Raw genomic sequence first — 26,891 nt, forward strand, 5'->3', positions numbered from 1 at the left:
GTTCATATTGTAAAGTTTCAAGGACCTATTTAGTTTGTTGCAGCTAAATTATGAAATTTCACTTTATTAACCACTTATTTAAATTCCTTTCAATTTGATTCTCTTTTATAATTTGTATGACTTGTTTACTAAATAAACCCAACAAATTACCTTATAAATTAAAACTTATCACATACATATAGTAATCATTTTATTTCGTTTTGCCAAAAATAATTATGTAAATGACAAATGTATTTTGTTTTCAGAAATAGTATATTCATGTCTGTCAATTTAAGTTATTGTTTTTCAAGTTTCCTGCATATTCGCTTAAGCCCCTTAATAATCGCTTAAGCTCACAATTTTCGCTTAAGCTACATAATACTCGCTTAAACTGGTATTGGTTCACTTAAGTCAATCTGTAATAGCTTAAGCTAGTTTATCAGTCCAAAAGAGCATTCTCTGCATTATTTTTATGCAATTTTCGCTTAAGCTAAAGCATATCCGCTTAAACAATTAGTTCATCCGCTTAAGCCAAGCCATGCAAGCTTAAGCGAATGTGTAATCCTGGGAGGTGTGCTCTCTATTTTTTTAGGCTTAAGCCATTAAGGTTTCGCTTAAGCCCATCATTTACTCGCTTAAGCCTTATAAATATGCGCTTAAGCCCACAACTCATCAGTTTAAGCTAAATCAAGCATGCTTAAGCCAGTTTGTAATCCTAGGAGGTAGGCTCTCTGTTATTTTTGCTTAAACGCATATATTTTAGTTCAAGCGCATCACGCACTCGCTTTAGTTCAATGTCTCGCTCCATGCTTGTAGTAATGGCTTAAGCCTTCATTTGCTTAAGCTAGCTTATATGGGCTTAAACGAAAATTGTAAAATTCGCTTAAGCCTTCTCAAATTGGCTTAAGCGAATGAAGAACTGCACGTGCAGTTCCCGCGTCAATTACACTGGATCCGTATCCGATAATGGTGGTCGCTTCGATGGGATTGTTTCTTTTGAATCGTGTTATATACGCTTTATGCGTGTGGTGCTGTTTTTAATATGAAGGAAAATCATAATTTTAGTAATTTAATTTATTAATTGGTACACTATTTGTCAAAATAGAAAGGTATAGCAATATCATTTGGATCATTCATCCGTTTAATGATTTCAAATAGGTTCCGATTTTTGTCGGGTTGTTGATCCCTTGCTATACCTCAATTTAATAATTTTTTTTAAATAATTTAATTAATATATAATTACAAGTAAAAAATAAGATAATACTACCTTCTATTTTTTATAAAAAATAAAATAAAATATTTTTTTATCTTTATTATAGGAAATAAATGATAAATTTAAAATATATTAATTATTAATTTTTTTATATTTTTTAATATTATTAAATATATACATTATTAATTATATTATAGATATTTTTAATATAAAATTTATATTTATAAAAAATATAACTGAATTAATTATTTTTTAAATCCGGTGATTTAGTCAACCGTTTTTGCCGCGTTAGTGTGTCTTGCACAAGAGGAATGAAAACGATAATATTTAATATTAACGACAAATAATAAAAATATCTTATAATTTGAGAGACGTCCATTTTATGTAAAAAAAAATTATTTAAATTTTAAAAATTAAATAAAAAATTATGACATAATAGCAAAATATAAGTTGATTTTAAGGAGTTAACTACTTAATTTTACCCTCTCAGGAAAAATTTATCCAAACAATAAAATATATTTTAAGAAGATAACACTCCCAATTTCAAGAAACCCGTTTTGTCGATTTCATCACAAATAACAATGCATAATTTTATAATCTGTGGTTTAATCTAGGGCTTATAGAAAAAAATATAGAAAAACCACTCGTGCTTGGCGTGGATACTTCAGAACGACGTCGTTGTTTTCGTTCTGAGTGCACACGTGTACACTACCACGTCACCTTAAATCCCCAGCAACTGTGCTTCACTCATTTGTCTCTCACTCAGAAACACACCTCAAACAAAGAAAAAATGAAATCCTCTGACGGAGCTTCTACGAACGAAAAGCTCTTAGAAAATGGAACTTCTTCTTCTTCTTCCCCCAGAAAAGGTGGCTTGAGAACCATGCCTTTCATCATCGGTACGTTTTTTTGAACTTTGACTCAAGATAGTACTCTGCTTACTTAAACTACGTCGTTTAATTGAGCTTTTGAATTGAAACAGTGAACGAGTGTTTGGAGAAGGTGGCAAGCTATGGATTATTGCCTAACATGATATTGTACTTGACCAGAGATTATAACATGTCTGTTGCCGAGGGCACAAACGTAATTTACATTTGGTCTGCCATGTCTAATGCCTTGTCCATCTTCGGAGCTTTCCTCTCTGATTCTTACTTGGGTCGCTTCCTTGTCATCTGTATTGGTTCTTTCTCAAGCCTTCTAGTATGTCTTCCTTCTATTCTTTTCCTATTGAATGTTCATTTTTTGATTGTTTGGTTTCATAAAGTATTTTTTATTATTTTATTATTTTTTCATTTTTTAATTTTATAATTGCTGCTTTATTTTTTATTTTATTTTCTGTTCTTAAATATTTGCTCGCAAAACGTTGTTTTTAGGGTTTGGACAAAGTGTAATTAATACCTTGTGTGTGTTTTTTGTGTTGTTCACCAATTAAAATTGGAAATTTAGCTTGATAATGTATGCTGGCCTTTATTATGTGGTAACTGAAGTGAAAATTTAATTTTGGTTGGAAAACATCACCAAAAAAATACCTATGGCAGTGCATTTAAATTTTGTCATTTTAGTTTTTCCCTTATAAATTTTTGAGAATAGGAAATAAGGTGAAAATAAGGCAGCTGTTTTGTAATTAAAAATAAAAATAGACAACACTTTCTGAAACCAACCAATTTTGTCTCTCAAATTGTAAGCATTTATTATTTTAATCCTTAAATTTACAAAAAGGATTTCTTACTTTAGGCTTTAATTTTTTTTTAAAAATCACTCGCTTTAGTCATTTTTTTATTGTCATTATATATATAAAACATCAAAATGAATTTCGTTTCGTCAAGTTTGTCGGTTGAGCTTTACTGATTTATTTGCTGAATTTTACAATTAATATAGGTCATCGATATATGTGCATGGTACATGTACATGCCTTTGAATTTGTTAGGGAATTTGATTATTCAGACTTTAGAGGATTTAGCTTTATCTGTGTTTTAAGTAACTTGCTTATATTGAACAACGTGTGTCTATGTGGAAAAGCAACTTGCAGAGATTTACTTACTAATTTGTTTTGCAGTCAGTCACTAGAGTTATGGTAGTGGCATTGTTTTTTTATTAAAACCATGGGATTGACACCAGTTGGTGTTGGTTTAAAAACAACAACAAACAATTGCTGCTGAGACAACTCTTTCATAACTTTATAAATTTGGTACTTCAATTCAACACAAGTACACTTCTGCCCCACCAAAAACTAAAACCTTGCTGGTTGGAGCTGGCAAGAATCTAAATCTTTCATGTTAAGCTTTTATCTATTTTATTGTGGTTGTAAAACTCTAATGCCAAAGAAGGTTGCTTACTATGTACTCCAAGATTCCTACACACTCACATAGTAGCATCAGCTTCTTTATAAATGACAGCCTTTAAACTTATTTCAGATGGTTAATCTGTGTCCCAAGTTGTGAGTATTGCTTAAAGACGACGCACTTTTTTCATTTGTGATTGCTTTAGCTGGCGTAGGCTTGAGTCTTCAGCCATGGTTTTGTTTTGTTTACCCTTTCAAAGGGTGTTCAATATTGATGCATTGCTTTGTTTTCCCAATAAAATATTTTTTGAGAAAACATGAGATGAATGATTCTTTTGATGTTACTTCTTGCTAATGCTGCTTCAAACAGGGTTTAACCCTTTTGTGGTTAACTGCCATGATCCCGGAGCTAAAACCTTGTAATTCTTTCGACCAAGTCTGCAACTCTGCCACAACAGCCCAACTAGCAGTGTTGTTGCTTTCCTTTGTATTTATTTCCATTGGAGCTGGTTGTGTCAGACCTTGTTCCATAGCCTTTGGAGCTGATCAACTAGCAACTAAAGAAAGATCTATAGGTGGTGAAAAGCTCTTGGATAGCTACTTTAATTGGTACTATGCCTCAGTTGCTGCTTCAGTCGTTATTTCATTGAGTGTAATTGCGTACATTCAAGAAAATCTGGGATGGAAAATCGGGTTTGGCATACCAGCAGCGCTTATGTTCATATCAGTTCTCAGTTTTATCCTTGGTTCACCATTTTATGTCAAAGTGATTCCCGGTTATAGCTTACTCACTAGTTTCGTGCAAGTAGTTGTAGTGGCAATAAAGAACAGAAATCTTAGTCTTCCTGAATGCAACTTTGATGAGTATTGTCAAGAGCCTGATTTGGAGCTGATGGTCCCCACTGATAGCCTTAGGTACTTGTGCTTGCCCTCATGATTAAATTATGCATGTTGCATAGAGTCCTATTTCCTCTTAATTTCACTTCTCAAATACTTTTTTCCCGCTTGCCCTAACTAAATTCCATGTAAAAAACAACAAATGATTTATCCAATGTGTATAATAACAATCATTTATTAACTTTATTCAAGGTAATCTTTCTTTTTCTCATTTCTTCATGAGGAATGTTTCAGCCTCCTCTCCACAAATTGTACTTTTCTGGAAATGCAGAATATTTCCATCATATAGCTTGTTCCTATCCTATTAATATTTTCAGAGTGAGTTAACATCATCTTCCTTTATAGGTTTTTGAACAAAGCTTGCATATTGCGGAATCCTGAGACATTCTTAAACCCTGATGGATCAGTTTCAGATCCATGGAACCAATGCACAGTAAGACAGGTGGAGTCACTTAAATCTTTGCTCAAAGTCCTCCCTATGTGGTCCACAGGCATCTTTTTGATGGTGTCTCAAGGCTCATTCTCTACCCTCCAAGCAAAAACCATGGACCGGCAGTTAATCGGTGATTTCGAGATACCTGCAGGATCCTTTACTATTATCATGGTAATAACTGTAACAATAATCATTCCCATATATGACCGCATAGGAGTACCTCTACTAGCAAAATACATGGGCATGCCTAGAGGATTCAGTTGTAAATTTCGAATTGGGTTAGGATTGTTCTTTTCATGGGCAGCTAAATCAACATCAGCTGTAGTTGAAACGATGAGGCGAAGCGAGGCCATTAAAGAAGGCTTTGAGGACCAACCTAATGCCGTGATTCACATGTCAGCTGCATGGCTAGTTCCAGAGTTTGTTTTGCTTGGAATGGGTGAGGCTTTCAACGCAGTTGGGCAAATTGAGTTTTTCTACTCATATTTCCCCAAGAGCATGTCTAGTTTTGCAATGGCTCTTTTCACCCTTGAACTAGCTGCTGCTGATGTAGTGGGAAGTATGATGGTGAACATTGTAGACAAACTCAGTAGTATGGGAGGGAATGAGAGTTGGATATCAACTAACATCAACAAGGGCCATCTGAATTACTATTATGCAATACTCTCTTTCATTGGTATACTTAACTACCTCTACTTTCTTGTTATTTCTTGGGCTTATAGTCGTCCTCAGAGACAAAAACTTGAAGCTTCACCAGGCAAGGAAGATGAGCAATTTGATTACAGGGAGTTACCTGCTTCTTAGGTTACATTTTAGTATGCAACAGTTACTGCAAACATATAAGAATTTGTATTATTGTAGAAGGCGTCTGGAAAACAATTGGTTAAACATATATCTGTGCACTTAAACAATATTTTGGTAATTTCTATACTTAAATTTGTTGTCTGAGAGCCAACTTATTAGTGATATTGATTGTATTTTTGTATTTAACTCTAATTGTTTTATCATCCAGGATTAAAATATAAAGAACCTTGACCGAAGGACATAACTTCTATATATGCACTTAAGGGAGATCAAACTGAAGCTTTTGTAGGTACTGAGAGGCATTTAATAAGATATGGCACGGAGACATCCAAATCTAAAATTTTACTTATAAAGTAAATTTAAGTCATCAATGTTTCAATTTGGCTAACAAATAACTCCTTATAAAATAGTTGTCAATACTTTACTTTTCATACCAATGTCCTGGCTTGATGCTTTAATAATTGTTGCATGAAGAAATTTTCTAACTAATCTAGACTATGAGGTTGCAATGCTTTTCATATTTGAAGAAACTTGGAATACATTAATTTTTAGAAAAATTATTTTTTATAGGATAATATCTCAAATTGTTATATTCATCGTACTTAAAATGTTTGTTATATAGTATTTATTGAAATTAATTTTCTTATTTATCTTACGTAAATTTCACACATTCATAATTTATTTATTATTTTTTCTTGTTCTAAGAAATGATTATCTAGAGTATGAATGACATATTTGAACTCTTCTCATTTAATTATTTCTCCACTATTAATCTCGAATAATCTAAGTATCTTTCACCTCTAATTTTGACCATACATGTCTTTAGAATTGTTTATTCTCTTCAATCATGAGTTATTACACTTCATATTGTACGTTCTTTTCATCATAATCTTTCTACTGTGTGTATGTTAATACACATGCACTAAAGGTCTACATGCTAATATTTACATCTTATTATTTATTTTAATATGATATATTTTATATTTATTTTAAAAAAAATATATAATCATATCTTTAGAATAATAAGTATGATTTTGTAAGTCATTAAATAAATGAGTTGGATGTGAGATTTCAGTTAACCTTATTTTTAAAACTTACTTAATATTAATATTATTATGACAATATATTTTATTAAAATTAATATATGAAAAAAATAATCAAATTTCATAAATCATAGTTAATTGTTATTTTATTTTAGTATCATACAAACATGTTTAATATTAGTAATATATTTATTATTATTAGTTCAATTACAATTAAACAATGATTAAACTTATTATGTGGTAATACTATTGACATCGCATTAGAAGACAATCACAATCAATATCTCCAAAGCCAATATTTTCACTATTGTGATCCACTAAGATCAAAAGAATATAAAGCCTATGTAAGAGAAGTGAAACTCCAAGTCTCAAATATGTGTCAGCTTCCAAGGAATCCAAGCAGTGAAGAAAACTAATGATCATTAAAATGATAAAAGACAGAGGAAGAACAAAATATAACATTGATAGGGAATAATTCTCTCTCTCAATCTATGATGAAAGCAATGATATATATATATATATATATATATATATATATATATGGTCAGCTTACTGCTATCATTATTCATAACGGTATTAAACCTTGTCAGAAAGATAAACTCCAGAAGCAGCTTGCCAAAGAAAAAGCCTTGAGTAAGAAATAATTAGGATCTTTTTGCGAGCAATTTGGCCTTTCATCTTGCTCTCCCAAAAAGAAGAAACATGCCCCTAAGAAAGAGGCTGTTGAACCTTACAAAAAGCCTTACAAACGTAGGTACAATAGAAAACCTAATCCCAAGAAACAAGGGGATAATGTCATCCCCACCAACATTCCCAAAAAACCCAAAACAGGCGTAATCTGTTACAATTGCGGTAAACTTGGCCATATTAGCAAATACTGCAGGTTAAAGAAGAAGATTAGTAGCCTTAATCTAGAACCTTCTATAGAAGACCAGATTAACAATCTCCTTACTGATACCTCTGATGAAGATTCTGTTAAAGAATCTGAGGAAGATGTCAACCAAATTCAAAATGATGACCATATTTCCTCTTCTGATAGTGATGATACTCCAAAAATTAATGTTTTGACAAAAGAACAAGATCTTCTTTTTGAAGCAATAAGTTCCATTTCGGATCCTCAAGATAGAAAAGAATTTTTAAATAAATTAAAGAAGTTTTAGAAAATAAACCTAAACCTAAAGAATATTTTACTTCAAATAAATTTGACATTACAAATATTTTCAAAAGATTAGAAAAGAATTACAGCATTAAACCAACCACTATTCAAGATCTCCAGATTAAGATAAATAATCTCAAAAAAGAGATCAAAGATCAAAGATCAACCACAAATTCATCAAGTTATTCTTTCTTAGTTAGATGATGAATCTGATATTGAGAAAGTAGAACTTCATGAAGATAATGATTCTGTGAAGGTTGATTCTGATAATCTAGAAGAAACCTTTATGTGTTTGATCAACAAGGTCAAAATACAAAAATTTTATATTAACATCAGAATCGTTATTGATGATTTTGTTCTTGATATCTTAGCCCTCTTTGATACAGGTACCGATTCAAATTGTATTTTAGAAGGATTAATTCCTACAAAGTATTTTGAAAAAATTTCTGAAAAACTTAGCACTGCTAGTGGTTCGAAGCTTAAAATTAATTACAAGCTTTCTAAAGCCGTGATTGAAAATTAAGGGCTTAAGATAGAAACAAATTTTCTTCTTGTAAAAAATTTAAAAAATGAAACAGCAAACTTTTATTGAAAAGATCTCAAAGAGGAAAGCTTACAAAGGATTGTTTCTCTCAGAGCTTCTCTCTTTAAATCTCTCTAAACTTGCTGAATGAAAGGGTACCTCACAACATAGTCGATGCCTCCTTATATAGAAAATTAAAATACTATTTGTACAGTTCCGGTAAATAACAGGAACTATTTATATAGATTCTGTTATGTCTATACCATAACAGTCATCTTCATTTTGATAAAAGTCGTCATCTTTGTTGGGATTAGACTCCTGTTTGGTAGAGGTTTCGGCTTCATCTTGATTTAATAGAAGAAAGACTTCTTTTAAGTTTTTCTTCATTTTATCTTTAGAATCACATCCTGATAGGAAAGCGGCAATCTTTGCTTTCTGATTCAGAAATTGGAAAGTTGCAGGATCAGCAAGTTTCAAGAGTTTTGGATTATTTCCAAAGAACTCATTAACTCCTTGAGGTCCAGCATGTTCTGCGTTGAATTGATTCCACCATTTCACAAAAGCATGTCTGTGAATTATAGGAAGAATATCGTCTTCTTCAGTTTTGCTATACCTGTACTGCCATGAGAATACCCAGGCCATTGCAAAGACAGAGAAATACTTGAGATCTGCTCCAATTCTGTTAGGGGCATATCTGGTTTTGAATATTTCAAATCTTTCTTTTACTGGAGAGGGAAGGATTGCTTCTAATGGTCCAAAGAAGTCCCACCATTGAAGGAACCAGTTAGGAAAATTGTAATTTTGATTTTTCTTAAAATAAATTAACCAAGAGTGTCGATTGAGTTTGTTCTGGAACCAGAAGGTCCTTGTCCAGGCATCGATGTAGTCCCAGTAATTGTATCCTACCGGATCAAAAGGTTGGGAGAATTTCTTGAATGTATTTGGATTGTTTCCAAAATTTTTTGGTGATAGGATTTTTAAAATCTGTATTGTTGAATGAGTGATTACCGAAGGATCTTTTTGGTCCTTGTAATGTTTAATAGAGACAGAATCAGAATCTATTAATATGAACTCATAAAATTGTCTGGTTTTATTCAAGGCGTATGGTCTAAAATGAAAACCAGGAGGGAAGGCTTTGGTGATGGCTTTGTATGGGTTTTTGTCCCAAAATTTGGGCTCCATTTGAATGACAGAGGAGAATTTTCCTTTTGCCATATAATGGTTGGTATTTGGGGTTTTACCCTTTTGAAGACTAATGGCTTTCTCTGTTTTGTCTGGGAGGCTTATTGTCTTTTGTGACTGGCTGAAGGACTAGATAATGGTGTTTAGATTTGCTAAATCAATTTCCATGTCTTCATCAGAGGTAATATCTGCCCAAGATTTCTTTGGTAGGTTGTTTAGGCTACCTTGTTGTATGGCTAGAAGTGTATTAACAGGGAAAGCATAGTCTGTTTGGTTTGTTTAACACTCTTTGTTTGTGATTAGGAATTATCAACCTTGTTGGATGAGTCTTTTTTAGGAATCACAGATTGCTGAGTAGATGACTCTACAATCTGAATGGCTTTCTGGGTGAATGACCCAGCCGGAGTAGATGACTCCGAAGAATTAGAACAAGAGTCTGTTGTAACAGACTTTGATTTTGATTTGTTGAGAGTTAGAGCGAGCCTAACTCTTCCTCCTCTGGACGAACCTCCCCTAGAAGGGGCAGTTGCCTTTCTAGGCATTCTACTTATCCTGTAAATATTCACGGGTAAGGTAGTCAGGAAGAGAGTTTGAAGTGCCTTTGAGATATTCGATATCAAAGTCGAAAACACTTAAAATTGCTTGTCATCTTGCAAAGATTTGTTTTGAGGCAAGATTTTTTACATCCTTTTGTAAAATTTCTTTTGCAGACTTACAATCCACTCTAATAAGAAATTTTTGATTTAATAAATCAGATTGAAATTTTGAAACACATAAAACGATTGTCAAAACTTCTTTTTTAACAGTAGAATAATTTTGTTGTGTAGAATTTCAATGTTTAGAAGTATATGCAATGATATGCTCATGTGACTCAATTTTTTGCTTAAGGATACCCCCGTAACCTATGTCTAAGGCATCAGTTTCAACAATTTTAAAGGCTTGAGGAATAGGAAGATATAAGCAATTTATCTTCCTGACTCTATTTTTTATTTCTTTGACGACGTTGGTATGAACATCAGTCCAAGAGGGAGGATTTTTCTTAAGCCTATCATGTAAAGGTTTAATGATGTTATTTAAGTGAGGAATAAAATCTCCTACATAATTGAGACATCCTAAAAACCTTTGTAATTGGGTTTTATCAAGGATTCTGTCAGAAAATTTATCAGCGAACTCAATGGACCTGCTGATAGGAATGATGGTACCTTAGTAGATATTGTGACCAAGGAATCTGACATTGGTTTGGAAGAGACTGATTTTTGATTTAGAAACGGCAAGTCCGTTTTGTTTAATAACATTGATGAAAACATTTATATGTTTGAAATGTTGATCAATGGATTGAGAGAAAATTAAGACATCATCAATATAAACAATGACGAATTTTGAATAAGGATTAAAGATATCATTCATAATTTTCTGAAATTCAAAGGGAGCATTTTTCAAACCAAAGGGCATAACATTCCATTCGTAATGCCCAAAGGGGACAGTAAAGGCAATCTTGTACCTATCATTTTCACAAATTTGGATTTGCCAAAATCCAGATTTCATATCAAATTTTGAAAAAATCTTAGCAGAATTTAATCTGTTAAGAAGATCTTTTTTGTTAGGGATAGGATGCCTAATCCACTGAAGGGCTTGATTAAGGGGTTTGTAATTAATAACAAGTCTGAGAGTACCTCTCTCAATCTCTGCCGGTTTATTAACATAAAAGGCGGAGCAAGACCAAGGACTCTTACTTTTCCTAATAAGTTTTTTGTCTAAGAGATCTTTAATCTCTTTCTGACAATAATGAAGGAGTTCTTCATTCATCTGGATAGGTCTGGCCTTAGTGGGAATTTGGCTATCCTTAAAACCTGACTCAAAAGGAAGACTAACAATATGTTTTTTCCTATTCCAGAAGGCGCTGGGTAGGTCAGAACATATGGAAGTTTGGATGTTACTTAAAAGGGATTAGATTTTCTTTTGAAGCGAAGGATTTTGTAATTGTTTTTCAATGTTGGTAAAAGAAACTTCTTCTTTTAGAAAATTAATTTGATTAATTTTGTTTTGAATAGAATTAGTATTTTTTGTAAATGGTTTGTTAGAAAATTTGAAAGTTATTTGTTTTCCTAAATGACGAGTGGAAATACCATCTTTCGAAATTTGTATAGGGAAAATGGCTTTTATAAAAGGTGTTCCCAGAATAACTTCATTTTTTAAATTTTTTACAAGAAGAAAGTTTGTTTCTATCTTAAGCCCTTGATTTTCAATCACGGCTTTAGAAAGCTTGTAATTAATTTTAAGCTTCGAACCACTAGCAGTGCTGAGTTTTTCAGAAGTTTTTTCAAAATACTTTGTAGGAATTAATCCTTCTAAAATACAATTTGAATCGGCACCTGTATCAAAGAGGGCTAAGGTATCAAGAACAAAATCATCAATAACGATTCTGATGTTAATATAAAATTTTTGTATTTTGACCTTGTTGATCAAACACATAAAGGTTTTTTCTAGATTATCAGAATCAACCTTCACAGAATCATTATCTTCAGGAAGTTCTACTTTCTCAATATCAGATTCATCATCTAACTGAGAAAGAATAACTTGATGAATTTGTTGTTGATCTTTGATCTCTTTGATCTCTTTGATCTCTTTTTTGAGATTATTTATCTCAATCTGGAGATCTTGAATAGTGGTTGGTTTAATGCTGGAATTCTTTTCTAATCTTTTGAAAATATTTGTAATGTCAAATTTATTTGAAGTAAAATATTCTTTAGGTTTAGGTTTATTTTCTAAAACTTCTTTAAATTTATTTAAAAATTCTTTTCTATCTTGAGGATCCGAAATGGAACTTATTGCTTCAAAAAGAAGATCTTGCTCTTTTGTCAAAACATTAATTTCTGGAGTATCATCACTATCAGAAGAGGAAATATGGTCATCATTTTGAATTTGGTTGACATCTTCCTCAGATTCTTTAACAGAATCTTTATCAGAGGTATCAGTAAGGAGATTGTTAATCTGGTCTTCTATAGAAGGCTTTAGATTAAGGCTACTAATCTTCTTCTTTAACCTGCAGTATTTACTAATATGGCCAGGTTTACCACAATTGTAACAGGTTACGCCTGTTCTGGGTTTTTTGGGAATGTTGGTGGGGATGACATTATCCCCTTGTTTCTTGGGATTAGGTTTTCTATTGTACCTACGTTTGTAAGGCTTTTTGTAAGGTTCAACAGCCTCTTTCTTAGGGGCATGTTTCTTCTTTTTGGGAGAGCAAGATGGAAGGCCAAATTGCTCGCAAAAAGATCCTAATTCTTTCTTGCTCAAGGCTTTTTCTTTGGCAAGCTGCTTCTGAAGTTTATCTTTCTGGCAAGCTTTAATACCGTTATGAATAATGATAGCAGTAAGCTGATCATAATCATAACTATTATAATTGATTTCTCCAGTAGGAGAACGACCTTGAAGTTTACTTCTAATAAGATCTCCGAAAGCTTTGGGAAGCCCATCTAGGTATTTTTCTTTCCAGTAGGCTTGGTTACAATCTTCTCTGGTTAGGACCCTAGACATAAAGGTATCTTTATACCATTTAAAATGTTCTAAGGAATCACATTTGAGGTTTGAAAGAGCCAGATCTTTCTCTCCAAAGAGAAGGATCACCCAGGAAATGTTGGGATATTGTATATAACAATGTATACACTGCATCAGGGAGACGCTTATTGTCACTGACAATAGTTTTCCCTTTATCATCAATTTTAACTGCAGAGAGGATGTTTTCTCTATCAGCTTCAGTGAGATAATTATCCCACCAACCTTTAAGTTGACCAGTAAAACCAGCAACAAGAATATAGACAATAGTGTCTTCAGGCATATTTTGATTAGTAAAATAGCCCATGGCGACAACCGACATATTTTGGAGTTTGGCAATGATATTATATTCAGATAATCCATCGATATTCCAAATGTAAATATCATTAGAATTGAAACTTTGAATAAAATCTTATTTTTCTTCTAAAATAAGATCAGGAGCGGTAGCTCTATTATAATAAAGTTTGGAAGAATTTTTTCAATTGTTAATTGGATTGATAGCTAAAACAGAATCTGTTTCAGAATAATGTTCTGAATCAGCTTTGGAAATGGTATTGACTGTTTTGGTAAGAGACCTAGTTCTGGGTTTAGCACTAGATTCTTCAGAGGGTTGAGGAGTGTCAGGAATGGTAGTAAAGAGGCTAGTAATTTTACTAAGTAACTCATTCTGGTTATCCTCGTTCACTCTGGTTTTCTCTTTTTGTCTGAGTTCTAAGATTTTTGTTTAGCCTTGGCACTAATCTTAAAAGGTTTAAACAATGGTTTTTCTAATTGAGGTTGAGAGGATGAAGAAGCTATTTCTTCAATTTTAGGTTTGACAGGATTAATAGAGATTTTTTTCCTAAAACCTGAACGTACTTATTGGTATAATTGGCCTGTTCCATGAGGCCTTGAATATCATTAGGAGTGATAGATTCTTCTGGGTTTTTAGATTTGAAAGGAGTAGCAGTAACAGGGTTACCGCCTTTGTCTTTCAAATTGGGTAATTGGTATTGAGATGTGGGTGGCAGTTCACTTTGAACTATTTGTCCGTCTTTGATCTGCCAAGATATGACATTAGCAGAGGAGGTACTGATAACATCCTCTTGCCAAGGATAATCTATATTATTATGAATGGTATAAGCATGATACCAGTCAAAGAATGGGATGTTTTGTTTGACTTTTTCGAGAAATTGGTAGAATTTTTCTTGGATATCAGACCTGTCTTTTCCCCTATGTTTCTGAAAGAACCACTCTCTTTGAGGTTTTCAATCCTCAGAGTAGAAATCTTTCCTAAGGGATTCCTTATCAATAATGAATTTATGAGATAACATCATAAGACTCATTTAAGGAAGAGTAGGTTGGAGATTGGATACTCTGATTTTCATCTTCTTTTTCAGAAGTCTGATAAACATTTCTAGGAATCCTAGAAGAAGTGTCTAAACTCTGAAGATTTAGAGAGGGGTCATGATTAACAGACCTGGGAATATCAGGTCTAATATAAGATCTAGAAGAAAAAGATCTTCTAGCAGAGGCAAAGTCAGATCGATTACTGTAAGCATCGATCCTAGAGGAGAAAGAGTTTCTCCTATCAAAGGTTATTTCAACCTTTCCAGAATTATCCTGCGAAATATCTTGTATTTGAGGAGCAGGTCGAGGAACACTGGGTGAGGCTTTATCCATAACCCATTTTTCTGGGAGAGTAACCTCATCCCATTTGATGATTCTAGGTAGAGAAACATTGGCCTTTGTCATATCAGTGATAAACAAAGTAGTCTCTCCTTTTTGGGGTTTAAGAAGGACTTTAAAAGCACAAGAGTTCATGACTTTATACTGAATCCTATAGATAAGGGCTGCGGGAATAGATCCCTCTTTCATGTCTAACCCATGAAAGCAAATATTGAGAAACAAAGAGTCTAGGATGTGTTCATCCATGAGACTCACAGTCTTGTTGGGAAAACAGTTAAAATAAATCGGACCTTGACCGAGACTGGTTTCAACTGTTCCTATAAGAGAATCATTAAACTTATTATGACGAATGTCTCTTAGACAAATTAAGACAGCAGCATCTATGCCTATGTCTATCAAAGGTTTGATTGCAACCTGAACACATCTTATGTGAAGGTATTTGTATTTTCTTTTATGGCCATTGAGAGAGGATTTGGACAGGAGATGAAATTCTTCTCCTATTCCTTTTCCTAAAGGGATATTGTTTTCAACAGTCTTGATGATGTAATCAGAACTATTCTTCTTGGGTTGATCTTCAGGCACATATAATGTATCCTGAGGAATGACTGGGATGGTCCAGTCATCCATATATAGTTGATCATAATTAGAATATTTACACCCTATGATTATAGCTCACTATTTCTAGAAACTACCATAGAATTTCAATAGCTATCTATTTACAAATCAGCATCTGATTGGACCAAGGAATCATGGGCCCTGTGAGATTGCTTTGGACTTATTTCTGTTAACCCCCCATAAGCTGGAGGTGGGTAGAATTCTACTAATTCCAGCTTGGATACATTAGAGCGAAAAGATTGAGGAGACAAAGCCTCAGTGAACATGTCCGCAAGTTGATGACAAGAAGGGACAGGAAGCAGCTTCATCAAACTGGCTTGAAGCTTCTCACGGACAATGTGATAGTCGATTTCCAAGTGCTTTGTGCGTTCATGAAAAACTGGGTTTGCAGCGATATGGAGAGCACTTTGATTGTCACAATATAATACTGCAGACTTGGAGCAATTAACTTGTAAATTAGTAAGCAAATATGATAGCCATTGCAACTCACAAGTGCTAGTGGCTAGAGCTCTATACTCTGCTTCCGACAATGACCGAAACACTGTGCTTTGTTTCTTGGCTTTCCATGATACCAAGGAATTCCCAAGGAAGAAACAGTATCCTGTAATCGAGCGTCTAGTGTCAATATAAGTTGCCCAATCGACATCACTAAAACCAACGAGATGGGATAATGAATCTCTCTTGAATAAAAGACCTTTGTTCGGGCAACTCTTAAGATATCTTAAAACTCTTCTAGCAGCACCAAGATGTGACTTTGTTGGACAAGTCATGAATTGGCTAAGTTGTTGAGTTGCAAATGCTATATCTGGCCTTGTTGTGGTGAGATAAATTAAACGACCAACAAGCCGTCTGTACTGCATCGAATCATCAAGTAAAGCGCTAGAATCTTCTTAACGAAGTCTTAATGAGCTATCCATAGGTGTAGTATTTGGCTTACACCCCAGCATTCCAGAATCAGCAAGTAATTCAAGACAATACTTTCGTTGTGAAACATAAATTCCCTTGTCAGAATGATTCACTTCCAGACCAAGAAAATATTTTAACTTTCCTAAATCTCACACGAAAATTAGAATGAAGAATATGTTTAATTTGGGCTATTTTAGAATTTGAGTTTCTAGTAATTACTATGTCATTCACATAGATCAATAATGTTGTAAACTTACCACCATTATATTTCACAAACAAACTGTGGTCTGCATGAGCTTGTTTAAAACTAGAAGAAATTAATATTTTAGAGAGTTTCTCATACCATTTGCGGCTGGCTTGCTTGAGCCCGTATAAAGACTTCGTCAGTTTGCAACACTGAGATGACCCATGACCGTGCAGACCTGGAGGGATTTGTATGAAGACCTTCTTATCGAGATCCCCATGAAGAAACGCATTGCTGACATCCATTTGCTGAATTTCCCATTTGTTGATGGATGCTAATGCCATGATGACCCGAATGATGGCCATTTTAACAACAGGAGAAAAGGTTTCAGAAAAATCGATACCTTCGATTTATGAATACTCCTTTGCAACTAACCTAGTTTTGTACCTTTCGACGCTCCCATCCAGTTTCTTCTTTATCTTGTATACCCATTTACACCTAATTGGCTTCACATTCTTGGGTGTTTCAACAATAACCCATGTATCATTCTGTTTCAGAGCCTCAATTTCGTCCCTCATGGCCTCTTTCAACACTGTTGCAAGATTGCTTCTTGATAACTACGGGGCTCCATCTTAGAGGACAAATTCATTATGTAGTGACGCGTAGACTCAGATATATTGGATAAGGCAGATTGAATAGGATAGAGACACGCTGATGATGATTGGTTTGATTGAGTCTCAATAGAGTAGATATAATCTGTAAGACGCACATTGGGTTTACGTGGGCGAGTGGAATGACGAATGGTAACAGGCAGTTGAATAATGGGAGATTGAGATTGTGGTGAGAGAGAAGGAGAATCAATGGTGGACTCATGCATTTGTGATGGTGAGGACGAAGAAGATGACACTGGTGTTAGGGTTTCTTGTGATTGTGTCGTTGGTAGATGAGTATTGGGTTGTTGGGTGGTGTAAAATGCAGAAAATTCCTGATTGGGCTCAATTATTGGGCCATCTTCTATTACTTGAGGGCTCTTTGGCATTATAGAAAAGGACTCTTGTGTATTATTAAAATTATTCTTAATCTGAACAAAAGGGAAAATTGTCTCATAAAACATTACATTTCTAGATATGAATATTTCTTTTGTATCAAAATCTAAAATTATGTAACCTTTTGTTCCTATCTGAAATCTAAGAAAAACACCCTCTTTTGATCTAGGATCAAATTTTTGTCGTGACCCATATGTGGATGCAAAACACAAAGAACCAAACACTTTGAGCATTGAAAAATCGAGTTTGTGCTTGTGAAAAAGCTCATAAGGTGTTTGTTTATTAATGACTGGAGATGGGACACGATTGATAAGATAAACCGAGTGTTTTATAGCGAAAGACCAGTATTTTTGAGGAATTTGAGATTGGAAAATAAGGGCACGAGCAATGTTAAGAATATGTTGGTGTTTACGTTCAACTCATCCATTTTGTTGAGGGGTATAAATACAACTTGTTTGATGGATGATCCCCTTCGAAGAAAACAAATCTTTAAGAAAAAATTCAGGACCATTGTTAGAACGCACACATTTTATTTTTGAATCAAATTGATTTTCTACCAAGGCAATGAAATTTTGGACATAGATTTTAACCTCAGATTTTGATTTTAGCAAGACTATCCAAGTATATCTGCTATAATCATCTACTATAGTGAGAAAATATTTTTCACCATGAATAGAAGGTATTGAAAATGGCCCCCAAATATCATGTGAATTAAATCAAAAACTTTAGAAGCTCTACTATTACTTGGACAATAAGATTTTTTATTTTTTTTTGTTTAGCAAAATGACAGATGTCACAATTTTCATTACTGTGTAGGAATAAAAGAAAATTGTTCGTGTAACATATTGAGACGATTCTTGGAAAGATGACCTAATCTATAATGCCAAAACTTTGAGGATGAGGTGGTGTAGACAGTTCTATTATTAATTGAGGATATGGTTGGGTTGAAGGCTTTGGCTTGTTGATTAATTTCCAGGTTATAGAGGCCTTGTTTTAGATTAGCTAAACCAATCATCTGTAGCGTATTCCTATCCTGTATAGTGCAAAAAAAATCATAAAATATGGGAATATATTTAAAGGAAGTAATTAATTTAGATATTGACAATAAATTGAAACTGAATTCAGGGACAAAAAGAACATAGTGAATCACAAAGTTTTGAGAAAAATGGACACTTCCAGAAAAATGGGTTGTGACAACAGTTTGATTAGGTAAGTTAATTTGAATGGGTTTTATTTTTGAATAGTTAGAAAAATAATGCAAAGATGAAGAAATATGGTCAGTTGCTCTTGAATCTATGATCCAGGGCACTGAATGTGAATTTGTGAAAAAGCATTTGTGTCGTGTGTGGATGTGTGGTGCAGAAAACAAATTTGCTACCACTTAACTCAAAAGGACGTTTTTGGTGATTTGGGCTTATTTGACTGAGATTAGCCCTGTTGGACTGATTGACTGAGTTGGGCCCAATAGCATCTGAGGAGTTTTTAATTTGTTGTTGTGGCTGGATCAAGGCCATGAGAGATTGATATTGGGCCTGAGTAAGAGTGATAGGGTTTTGAGAGGAGACAACATGAAAGAAGAATCGCGACTGTTGAATCGTGGACGACCAGGATATTTTGGATGGCCAGGTGGGTAGCCATGTTTCTCCCAGCAAACATCGATCGTATGTCTAGGACGATTGCAGTATGCACACTGCTTAGTGGAGCCAGATTTATTCGACGAACCACCACCACTGCCACAACCTTTCACTGGGTAAGGATGAGCAGCAACGTTGATGAAGGTGTTGGGCTTTGCAGAAGGAGGAGGTACATCTTGAAGTTGTCGTTCTTGTTGCACTATCATAGAGAATACCCTGTTGATGGCTGGAAGTGTATCCATGAGAAGGATTTGAGAACGAACTACAAAGAATCGTTCATCGAGTCTAATGAGAAATCTAATGATGAAATCCTGTTGGTGATACTTCTTAGTCTCACAGGAGCAATAGGGAAATGGGCAGTAATTATCAAGTTCTTCCCACAGAGTCTTTAGAGCCGTGTAAAAATCAGAGACACAACGGTTGTTTTGAGATAGCCCGTAAATTTCTTCCTAGAGCTCAGCTATACGAAGAAGATCTTCTTAAGAAAATCGCTCATGGAGATCATTCCAAATGTCTGTGGCACACTTGAGGAAAATCACACTTTGAGCAATGGAAGGAGAAATGAAGTTTAAGAGCAAAGACATAATCAATTTATTACATCTTTCCCAAGCGGAATGAAGTGGATCAGTTGCAGATGGAACTGGAATGGAGCCAACCAAAAAAGCCATTTTGTTCTTGGATATCAAAGCCATTCGAATGGCACAAGACCAGGAATGATAATTTGTTCCATCAAGGACTGGAACAATAGCAACAGAGGTAGGTCCTTCGCTGGGATGTATAAAATAAGGACTGGAAGGATTGAGAGTTAGATCTTGATGAGTATTCTTTGGACCAAAACCAGAATCATCATCCTTCTTTGGAGTATTCTTTGGACTGTTGGGAGGTGAAGAAAATATTTGCAAAGGGCAGAGCTCTAGGAGGAGCTCTGATACCATAAAACGATAAAAGACAGAGGAGGAACAAAATATAACACTGATAGGGAATAATTCTCTCTCTCAATGTATGATGAAAGCAATGAGATATATATATATATATACAATTGATCATAATTAGGATAAGATCAAAATAATACCAATTTCTTTACAAGAAAGGATATTTACAACCTATGATTACAGCTCACTATTTCTAGAAACTACCATAAAATTTCAATAGCTATCTATTTACAAATCAGTATCTAATTGGACCAAGGAATCATGGCCCTGTGAAATTGCTTTAGACTTATTTCTTTTAACCACGAATCTTCATTTTAAAAATAATAATATTAATAGAGAAATATTAATAGCACTTATTAACACATTTTTATAATTAATTTATTTTTAAATGAAAATAATTTTTAAAACATGATAAATTTATAAGAAAAAGTGTTTAATTTTTTAAATAAATCAGTAACTTTCAAAAATTTGCTAGAAATACACTTTTAAACATATTTTTTTTAACACACTAAAATTTATTAAAAATTACATAAACTTCACTTTTTATTTAACAATTTTTATTTTTGAGTTAATAATTTTTTTCACACATTTTAATAATTGTGTTAGAAAAGATAATACTAGAAAGTGATACAAACATTAGTAGTCCTACCATACTTGTTGTCTAAAGTATAGAAAAAAAAAATGGTACAAACATTTCTGAAGTATTAAAAGGCTAGTGGTTTGACGATACGTCGACGTTTCAGCAAGAATTGGAAAAAGGGTTTTGGACAAGGTTGCGGCAACAATGCTGCTCTTTCTGGTGGAGCTTCCCGCATCTAACTGAGGCGAAGATGAGGCAAAACGACGATGGCAGAAACGACGTCGTTTCAGGCACTCGACGCACGCGGTCTCAAGCGGCTCCAGATTGGAGCATAACGGAATCGCTGATTCTGGTGAACGAAGTGGCGGCGGTGGAAGCCGACTGTTCCATAACCCTATCCTCGTACCAACGCTGGAACATCATTGCCGATAACTGCGCCGCCTTGGACGTTCCTCGGAACTTGGCTCAGTGTCGCCGAAAGTGGCATGCGCTGCTCTCTGACTACGACAGGTTCAGGGAAACCACGCGCCGCGACAACAAGTTTAGGTTGCCAACCAATTTTGACGCCGAATTGTTTAGGGCGATTGAGCGGGTTGTCAAATCGCGTGAAGAGCGAGGCGAGGTTGATCCTGAAAGCGACACCGAAGCAGGGAACGAGGCGCGTGATGCCACCGTCGAAATCGGTACGTACCGTTTCGCTGTGTTACGAAATGTTAGTTTGCTCTTTGAAATTACTAAATGTCGGTCATATTTTTATTTTTGTTATTTAAATAAAGTGGCATGTTTTGATAATTTTAATTGCTACAGTGATGATTTTGTAAATTCGGAACTAATGAGGGACTATTACTCTTTTTGGTATGTAGAAGAGGTGACTTTGAACCAACCTGTGTTATGAAGTGAGGAAAGATTTTGTGTTGACTACATTAGTCCATGAAATATCGAAATTACTATTTTTCGTTTCTCAAAGATAAACTGGTTTTTTTTATGTCGGCGTGAGGGCACATAATATGAACTTATTGGGTGCATTACGGAATAATGCTTAATTAAGTGCTTATTCAATGATCACTTTTTATTATAGGAAGAATTTTAAAAATTTGAGTACAAAACTTCTTTGGGTAAGTTGAAAAGTGCTTATTTTGATAAGTCATATATAAGCTTATTGAAATAAGCTCAAAAGAGCTTATGGGAACTATAAGCTACAATCAATTACGGTGATTGATGAAATAGTCTTATTCAATGCATTTATACATAGAGCAGTGAAATGTGGAAATTATGCTTTGTACCTTGGCCGATAGCAAGAACTTATGATCATAGTAGGATCACCCAGTTGAACTTGTTTTTGTCTTTGTGGTGATAAATCTAGGTGAGTTGTTTGTGTTAGCATAGAATGGGTGGCTTCCCACTAAGCATTCATACAACTTAGTTGTATATACCTGATATTTGGTTAGTATAGACTATAGAATGAGTTGTTTTTGTTAACCTAATATTTGGTTAGTTTAGGCTAAAGCTTAAATGTATTCCCAAGTTCTAAAGGGCGCACATATTTGCCAGATGATAGTGTTGCTGAATGGTGATTATTAAAAAAAAATAATGGGGGAGCCTATTATTTGTGTAACTGTTTAATGAATTGGGGGATATATGAAAGTTTAGGGTTTATGTTGGTGGAAGTAGGCTTAGGGCCCTTGGGTTGAATTGAGACCCTCATTAATGACTAAAAATTCATGAAAAGAAATTGAGGGGATTCTATATTACAAAACTTATTTAGACAGAATATGTATGAATAATGGGAACTGTAAGGAAATTGTTGATGTTATAGGTATGTAGGTAGAAGATGAGGAAGAAAGAGAACAAACTCTGGATAATGAAATAAAATAATGGTATATGGTGTTAATGACATGTTACAAATTGCAACACATTAACCCCTAGGTATTCTATTCTTAAATAAGGAAATGAATAGTGTAATATTATAAAATATGGAAACCAGTCCTAAGGAATCTTCAGATACCCTTTTTATAGATATTCTACAACAAATGAATCAATAGCCTTGTGTATACTAATATAATTTCAAATCTACATTTGGTGTTTAATGTTTTCTCACCTTACATTGATAAGCAGAAAGTTGTAGTTAGTGGGGTAGTTATTCCCTTCTTTTTTTTCCTTCAAAAAAGAGTAGGGCGGCTAGATAATTGGAAGATATATAGGGCGGCTAGATAATTGGAAGATATAAATGAACTTTTATTGGATAGATACAAGGCCAGAGTCTTGATATCTAAAATTGGATCTTTATTAGTTAACAGTGAGTTTGGTTCTTTTTTCCTTAGAACACAGTCAGAGCTAGTTGAGAAGAAAACTCTGACTGGAGCATACAAAATGTACTTGGGCATTATTTTTAACAATAATAATTTCAACATTAAAACATTGATAACTTGTTGCCAAATGGTGAACCACGGTAAGGCAGTTTAATAAGTGTAATATTTCAATGATTGCAGTTTAAAACGGTAAGCATAGTAATATTCAATTTGTCAATCTTGATGCCAAATTTACTTAATCTGTTCTTGAATCGTGAAAATTAAATGATAGCATGCAAAATTTTTAGCAGCAAGATATAATTCTAATATAATTATTTAGGAAATGAATGAAACTAAGTTGTTTTAACCCATTTGGAGCATCACCATGTAACCTGTATGTCATTGTCTCTTTACTGCTTGGAAATGTTCGACTGATGGATTTAATGATTAGGAGGGTGCAAACGAAAAAGGCAACGAAGCAGATCTGAGAGACACCGAGTGCAGAAGCTTAATAAATGTTTTGAACAAGAGCCTGAGGAAAGCCATGATGAAGGGAATGAGAATAATTCGGATGAAGAATTTTTGAAAGACTTTCTGGAATCAAAACCAAAGATGAAATGTACTGCAGAAAAGCTTCTAAAGCACCCATTGATATCACCAAAGAATCTTGGCGAAGTAGAGCTTCATGAAAACCATAATATCGAAGGGTCAAAGCTGATCGGTGTAGAAAAGTTAACAATCAGCAGAGAAGAAAATGAGGAAACAATGACTCTGAAATTGCAAGAGTTAGCAGAAGAGATTCAAGCAATTGCTACTGAATCAGCGGCAGATTATAAGGGAGCTGGCTCACAGAATGTAGAGGATTACCATACTGAATTTACCAGGTGCCAAGGGGACAAGCTCATAGCAAGCCTGGGAGATTTCTCTAACACCCTTAAGCAACTATGTGATCTTCTCCAAAGAGTGTAAATAAACCTTAGAATGTTCTTTTTATAATTATTTTCTATCCTTCTTCGTGAATGAATGCAGCATGGGAGAATGCCGTGTTTTTTGTACTTGTGTCCGCTCCCTGCTTATTCTTGTGTGAAAGTAAATTATTACAGCTTAACAAGGCTTTTTTGCCTACTATAGATAATAACCATCACTTTACCTTTTTTTGTTTTGGTGTGTGTGGAACTGCTCAAAATATAGAAAAGGTTGATTACAAATTTCCAATGTTGAGGTTAAAATGAAGTGAAGATTGTGACCCACTTTAAAGGTGTTGTTTTTCCACAAAAAATAATAGGGAACGGTGCGCACATTTTTAGTTTGTGTTAGCTTCCATTTGTGGCATCCAGTTGATACGTATAACATACGTATCTTTCTATCCCAAGTGGGGTTCAGCCAAGCATTGAATCTGTGGGTTAAAATGTTTCGTCACCATTTAAAACTTAGGGAGGGAAGGTGCAAGGCTTGTATCCCAAGTGGGATTGCATAGTTACGGTGTCTTAACTTTAAAACGTGTCAATCATTTGCTTACATCACTTTTTATCTTGTGAATACTGATTTTGGAAACAATGGAGTCGAAGTAAAACAAAGCTTTTCAACAACAAAAAGAAAAAAAGTCAAAATTTCTTGAAACTAGAGAAAAATAGAGTATATTCCAGAGTGTGAGAAAAATGCCCCGAGTTGCGTAACATCTCTGTAACTCGTTAGTATTGTAAAATGTATAGTATTTGAATACGAACGAGTCAAATTAGAAAATACTATATTTTGTACTTTTTGTGAGGAGAAATCGAAAATGATATTATAATTATTTTTTGATATAATAAAATATTTCTTAGAGTTTATGTTATATTTTTTCTTCATATTAGAAAGTTTTCCACGTTAAATATTGTTTTTTTTTATTATACTTACTAGTATGACCTGTGTTGATGCATGAGTGATAAATTGACTGTTACAAACAAAAAAATATATCATCTAAAAGTAAATATTGTTGAAATATAATATAAAATATGAAAATATTATTAAAATTATTGACTTTTATATATAATAATGATTTAATAAAGTTGAACAAAAGTACTATATCTAACAAATTGATAATTGCTTAACATATGGATAACTATCACTTCATGTCTCAATAAATTATAACATAAAGAATTGAGATAAGCTATGTTAAGTCTGTTGTATTTGAAGCCAATTGGTATGTATGAAAGGCATCCGAATGATCTACAAGTAAGAATATAAATTAAAATGAAGAGATTTTTCATTGTAATTGATCTAATGAAGATAGATAAAGACACACAAAAAAAATTATGATAGATATTAATAATAGATCAATTTAATGTAAATTTACTAATTGTATAATTAAGATTTATTAACCATAAAAAATATATTTAATAGTATAATAATAAAATTGTAGTATACGTAATATTCAAAATACAAAATTATAGGCAATATTATCAACGATATATTTGTGTACATATAGTAAAAATAAAGTAATTTTTAACGAAAATTATTAATTTTATTTGTATTTATTTTTATTTTAAAACTGTTATTATGAATTTCTAATCCAAATTATTAATTTCTGAAAATTTTAATGCTTTCAAGTAGACAATTTCATACTTATTACATTAAATAGAAGTTATTTAATACAGTACTTAATTCACATGGAAGCATTGTTTAGTCGTATCATTTTTTCTTTTAAAAATATGACCTTTTTTACACACTTTGTTAAATTATTCTCTATTTTGAAAAATTAAACAGATTGAATGTATTTATAAAAATTATAAATTTAAAAATAGTATATATGATTAAATTTCAATATAACGTATTATTGAATATATATTCACATGATGTGTAATTTTTACTTAATTAGAATGTAAAATAATCTATTACTTATGTGAAAATTTCAAAGATATATTTTTCGTTTAAGTCTCATTTAACTTGAGCAATATAGATATAATGATCTATTGCATGTTTAAAAATTTTAACATGTACATTTATTTTATTTTCATCACAAAAGATTAAGACCCATTTTTCTAGTTCTTCAAATTATTTGAAAGTTTAAAATTGTAATTGCAAAACTTTACATATATTAAGGAACAAATTATTGTTAGTTAGGAAAAATGCAATTGGCTTTGATGAGGCAAGTAAAAAAGCCTAAAAATCAAGTAAACGACTTCACCGGGGTTCGAACCCAGAATCTCTGGTTCCGTAGACAAGCGCCTTATCCATTGGGCCATGAAGTCACTTTTACTTTATTTTATTTAATCTTACCTACAATAATTTTTATAGTAAATCCTCACTTTTCAAAGATGAAATGCAGAATTATAATTATTGATTACGTGTGTTCGTGGATTGAATTTTTAAAAAAAATCAATCTAAATCTATTTAAAATTTAATTATATAGATTGGATTATAAATCAATTCATTTTAATTTTTTTAAAATCGGTTTAAAATTAGTTTTAAAATTTGAATTTAGTTTAAAATTAGTTTTAAAATTTGAATTTAGTTTAAAATTAGTTTTAAACTGTTTTTACATATGGTAAAAATATACCATAATTATTTTTTAATTATTATTAAATTATTATATTTAAATATTTAAATAAATAATATAACATTATATATATATATATATATATATATTTATTAAGTATCAACATTTATTAAAGATAAAATATGAATATAAATAGTATTCTAACCCATTACATTAACAATATATGTTAAGAAAGTATTTGCATATATTTTAATTTCTTAATAATATTTTTTAATTTTATATTTTATTAAAATAATAAATATTTAGATATATTATACTTTATATCATCTATCCATCACACAAATTAATTATATGAGTTAAATTTTAAACTATTTTATTTAATTTTTTTAATCGGTTCAAAAAGTTTTAAATTTTAAATTTAGTTTAAAATTGGTTTTAAATTTAATTTTTGTTGAAACTAGTTTCAAATTTGGTTTTACGTTGAATTAATTTTA

At 32.9% G+C, this 26,891-nt stretch overlaps 2 protein-coding genes and 1 non-coding gene across 3 annotated transcripts; 2 read left to right on the forward strand and 1 right to left on the reverse strand.

The window, feature by feature from the left end:
• The first annotated feature begins 1,929 nt into the window (after positions 1 to 1,929).
• Positions 1,930 to 5,840, forward strand: LOC113846217 (protein NRT1/ PTR FAMILY 1.2-like). Its single transcript, XM_027474231.1, has 4 exons — positions 1,930 to 2,091; positions 2,175 to 2,392; positions 3,844 to 4,388; positions 4,716 to 5,840. The coding sequence occupies exons 1-4, from the start codon at positions 1,983 to 1,985 to the stop codon at positions 5,605 to 5,607; spliced, it is 1,764 nt and encodes a 587-aa protein (XP_027330032.1). The 5' UTR covers positions 1,930 to 1,982; the 3' UTR covers positions 5,608 to 5,840.
• A 14,922-nt stretch (positions 5,841 to 20,762) lies between these two features.
• LOC113846218 lies at positions 20,763 to 24,075 on the forward strand. Its single transcript, XM_027474232.1, has 2 exons — positions 20,763 to 21,314; positions 23,371 to 24,075. The coding sequence occupies exons 1-2, from the start codon at positions 20,882 to 20,884 to the stop codon at positions 23,886 to 23,888; spliced, it is 951 nt and encodes a 316-aa protein (XP_027330033.1). The 5' UTR covers positions 20,763 to 20,881; the 3' UTR covers positions 23,889 to 24,075.
• A 2,001-nt stretch (positions 24,076 to 26,076) lies between these two features.
• Positions 26,077 to 26,149, reverse strand: TRNAR-ACG. The gene has a single exon. It is a non-coding gene; the product is annotated as a tRNA-Arg (tRNA).
• Between the last annotated feature and the right edge of the window lie 742 nt (positions 26,150 to 26,891).

This window comes from Abrus precatorius, unplaced genomic scaffold (genome assembly GCF_003935025.1).
Source record: "Abrus precatorius isolate BTA unplaced genomic scaffold, Abrus_2018 Scaffold8, whole genome shotgun sequence".
NCBI lineage: Eukaryota > Viridiplantae > Streptophyta > Magnoliopsida > Fabales > Fabaceae > Abrus > Abrus precatorius.

What these genes read in the sequence shown, in the direction of transcription:
- LOC113846217 (XM_027474231.1), top strand. Translation starts at nt 1,983, where the DNA reads ATGAAATCCTCTGACGGAGCTTCTACGAACGAAAAGCTCTTAGAAAAT. An exon ending in AACCATGCCTTTCATCATCG is followed by an intron (nt 2,092 to 2,174) that starts GTACGTTTTTTT and finishes GAATTGAAACAG; the next exon opens with TGAACGAGTGTTTGGAGAAG. An exon ending in GTCCCCACTGATAGCCTTAG is followed by an intron (nt 4,389 to 4,715) that starts GTACTTGTGCTT and finishes CTTCCTTTATAG; the next exon opens with GTTTTTGAACAAAGCTTGCA.
- LOC113846218 (XM_027474232.1), top strand. Translation starts at nt 20,882, where the DNA reads ATGAGGCAAAACGACGATGGCAGAAACGACGTCGTTTCAGGCACTCGA. An exon ending in TGATGCCACCGTCGAAATCG is followed by an intron (nt 21,315 to 23,370) that starts GTACGTACCGTT and finishes TTTAATGATTAG; the next exon opens with GAGGGTGCAAACGAAAAAGG.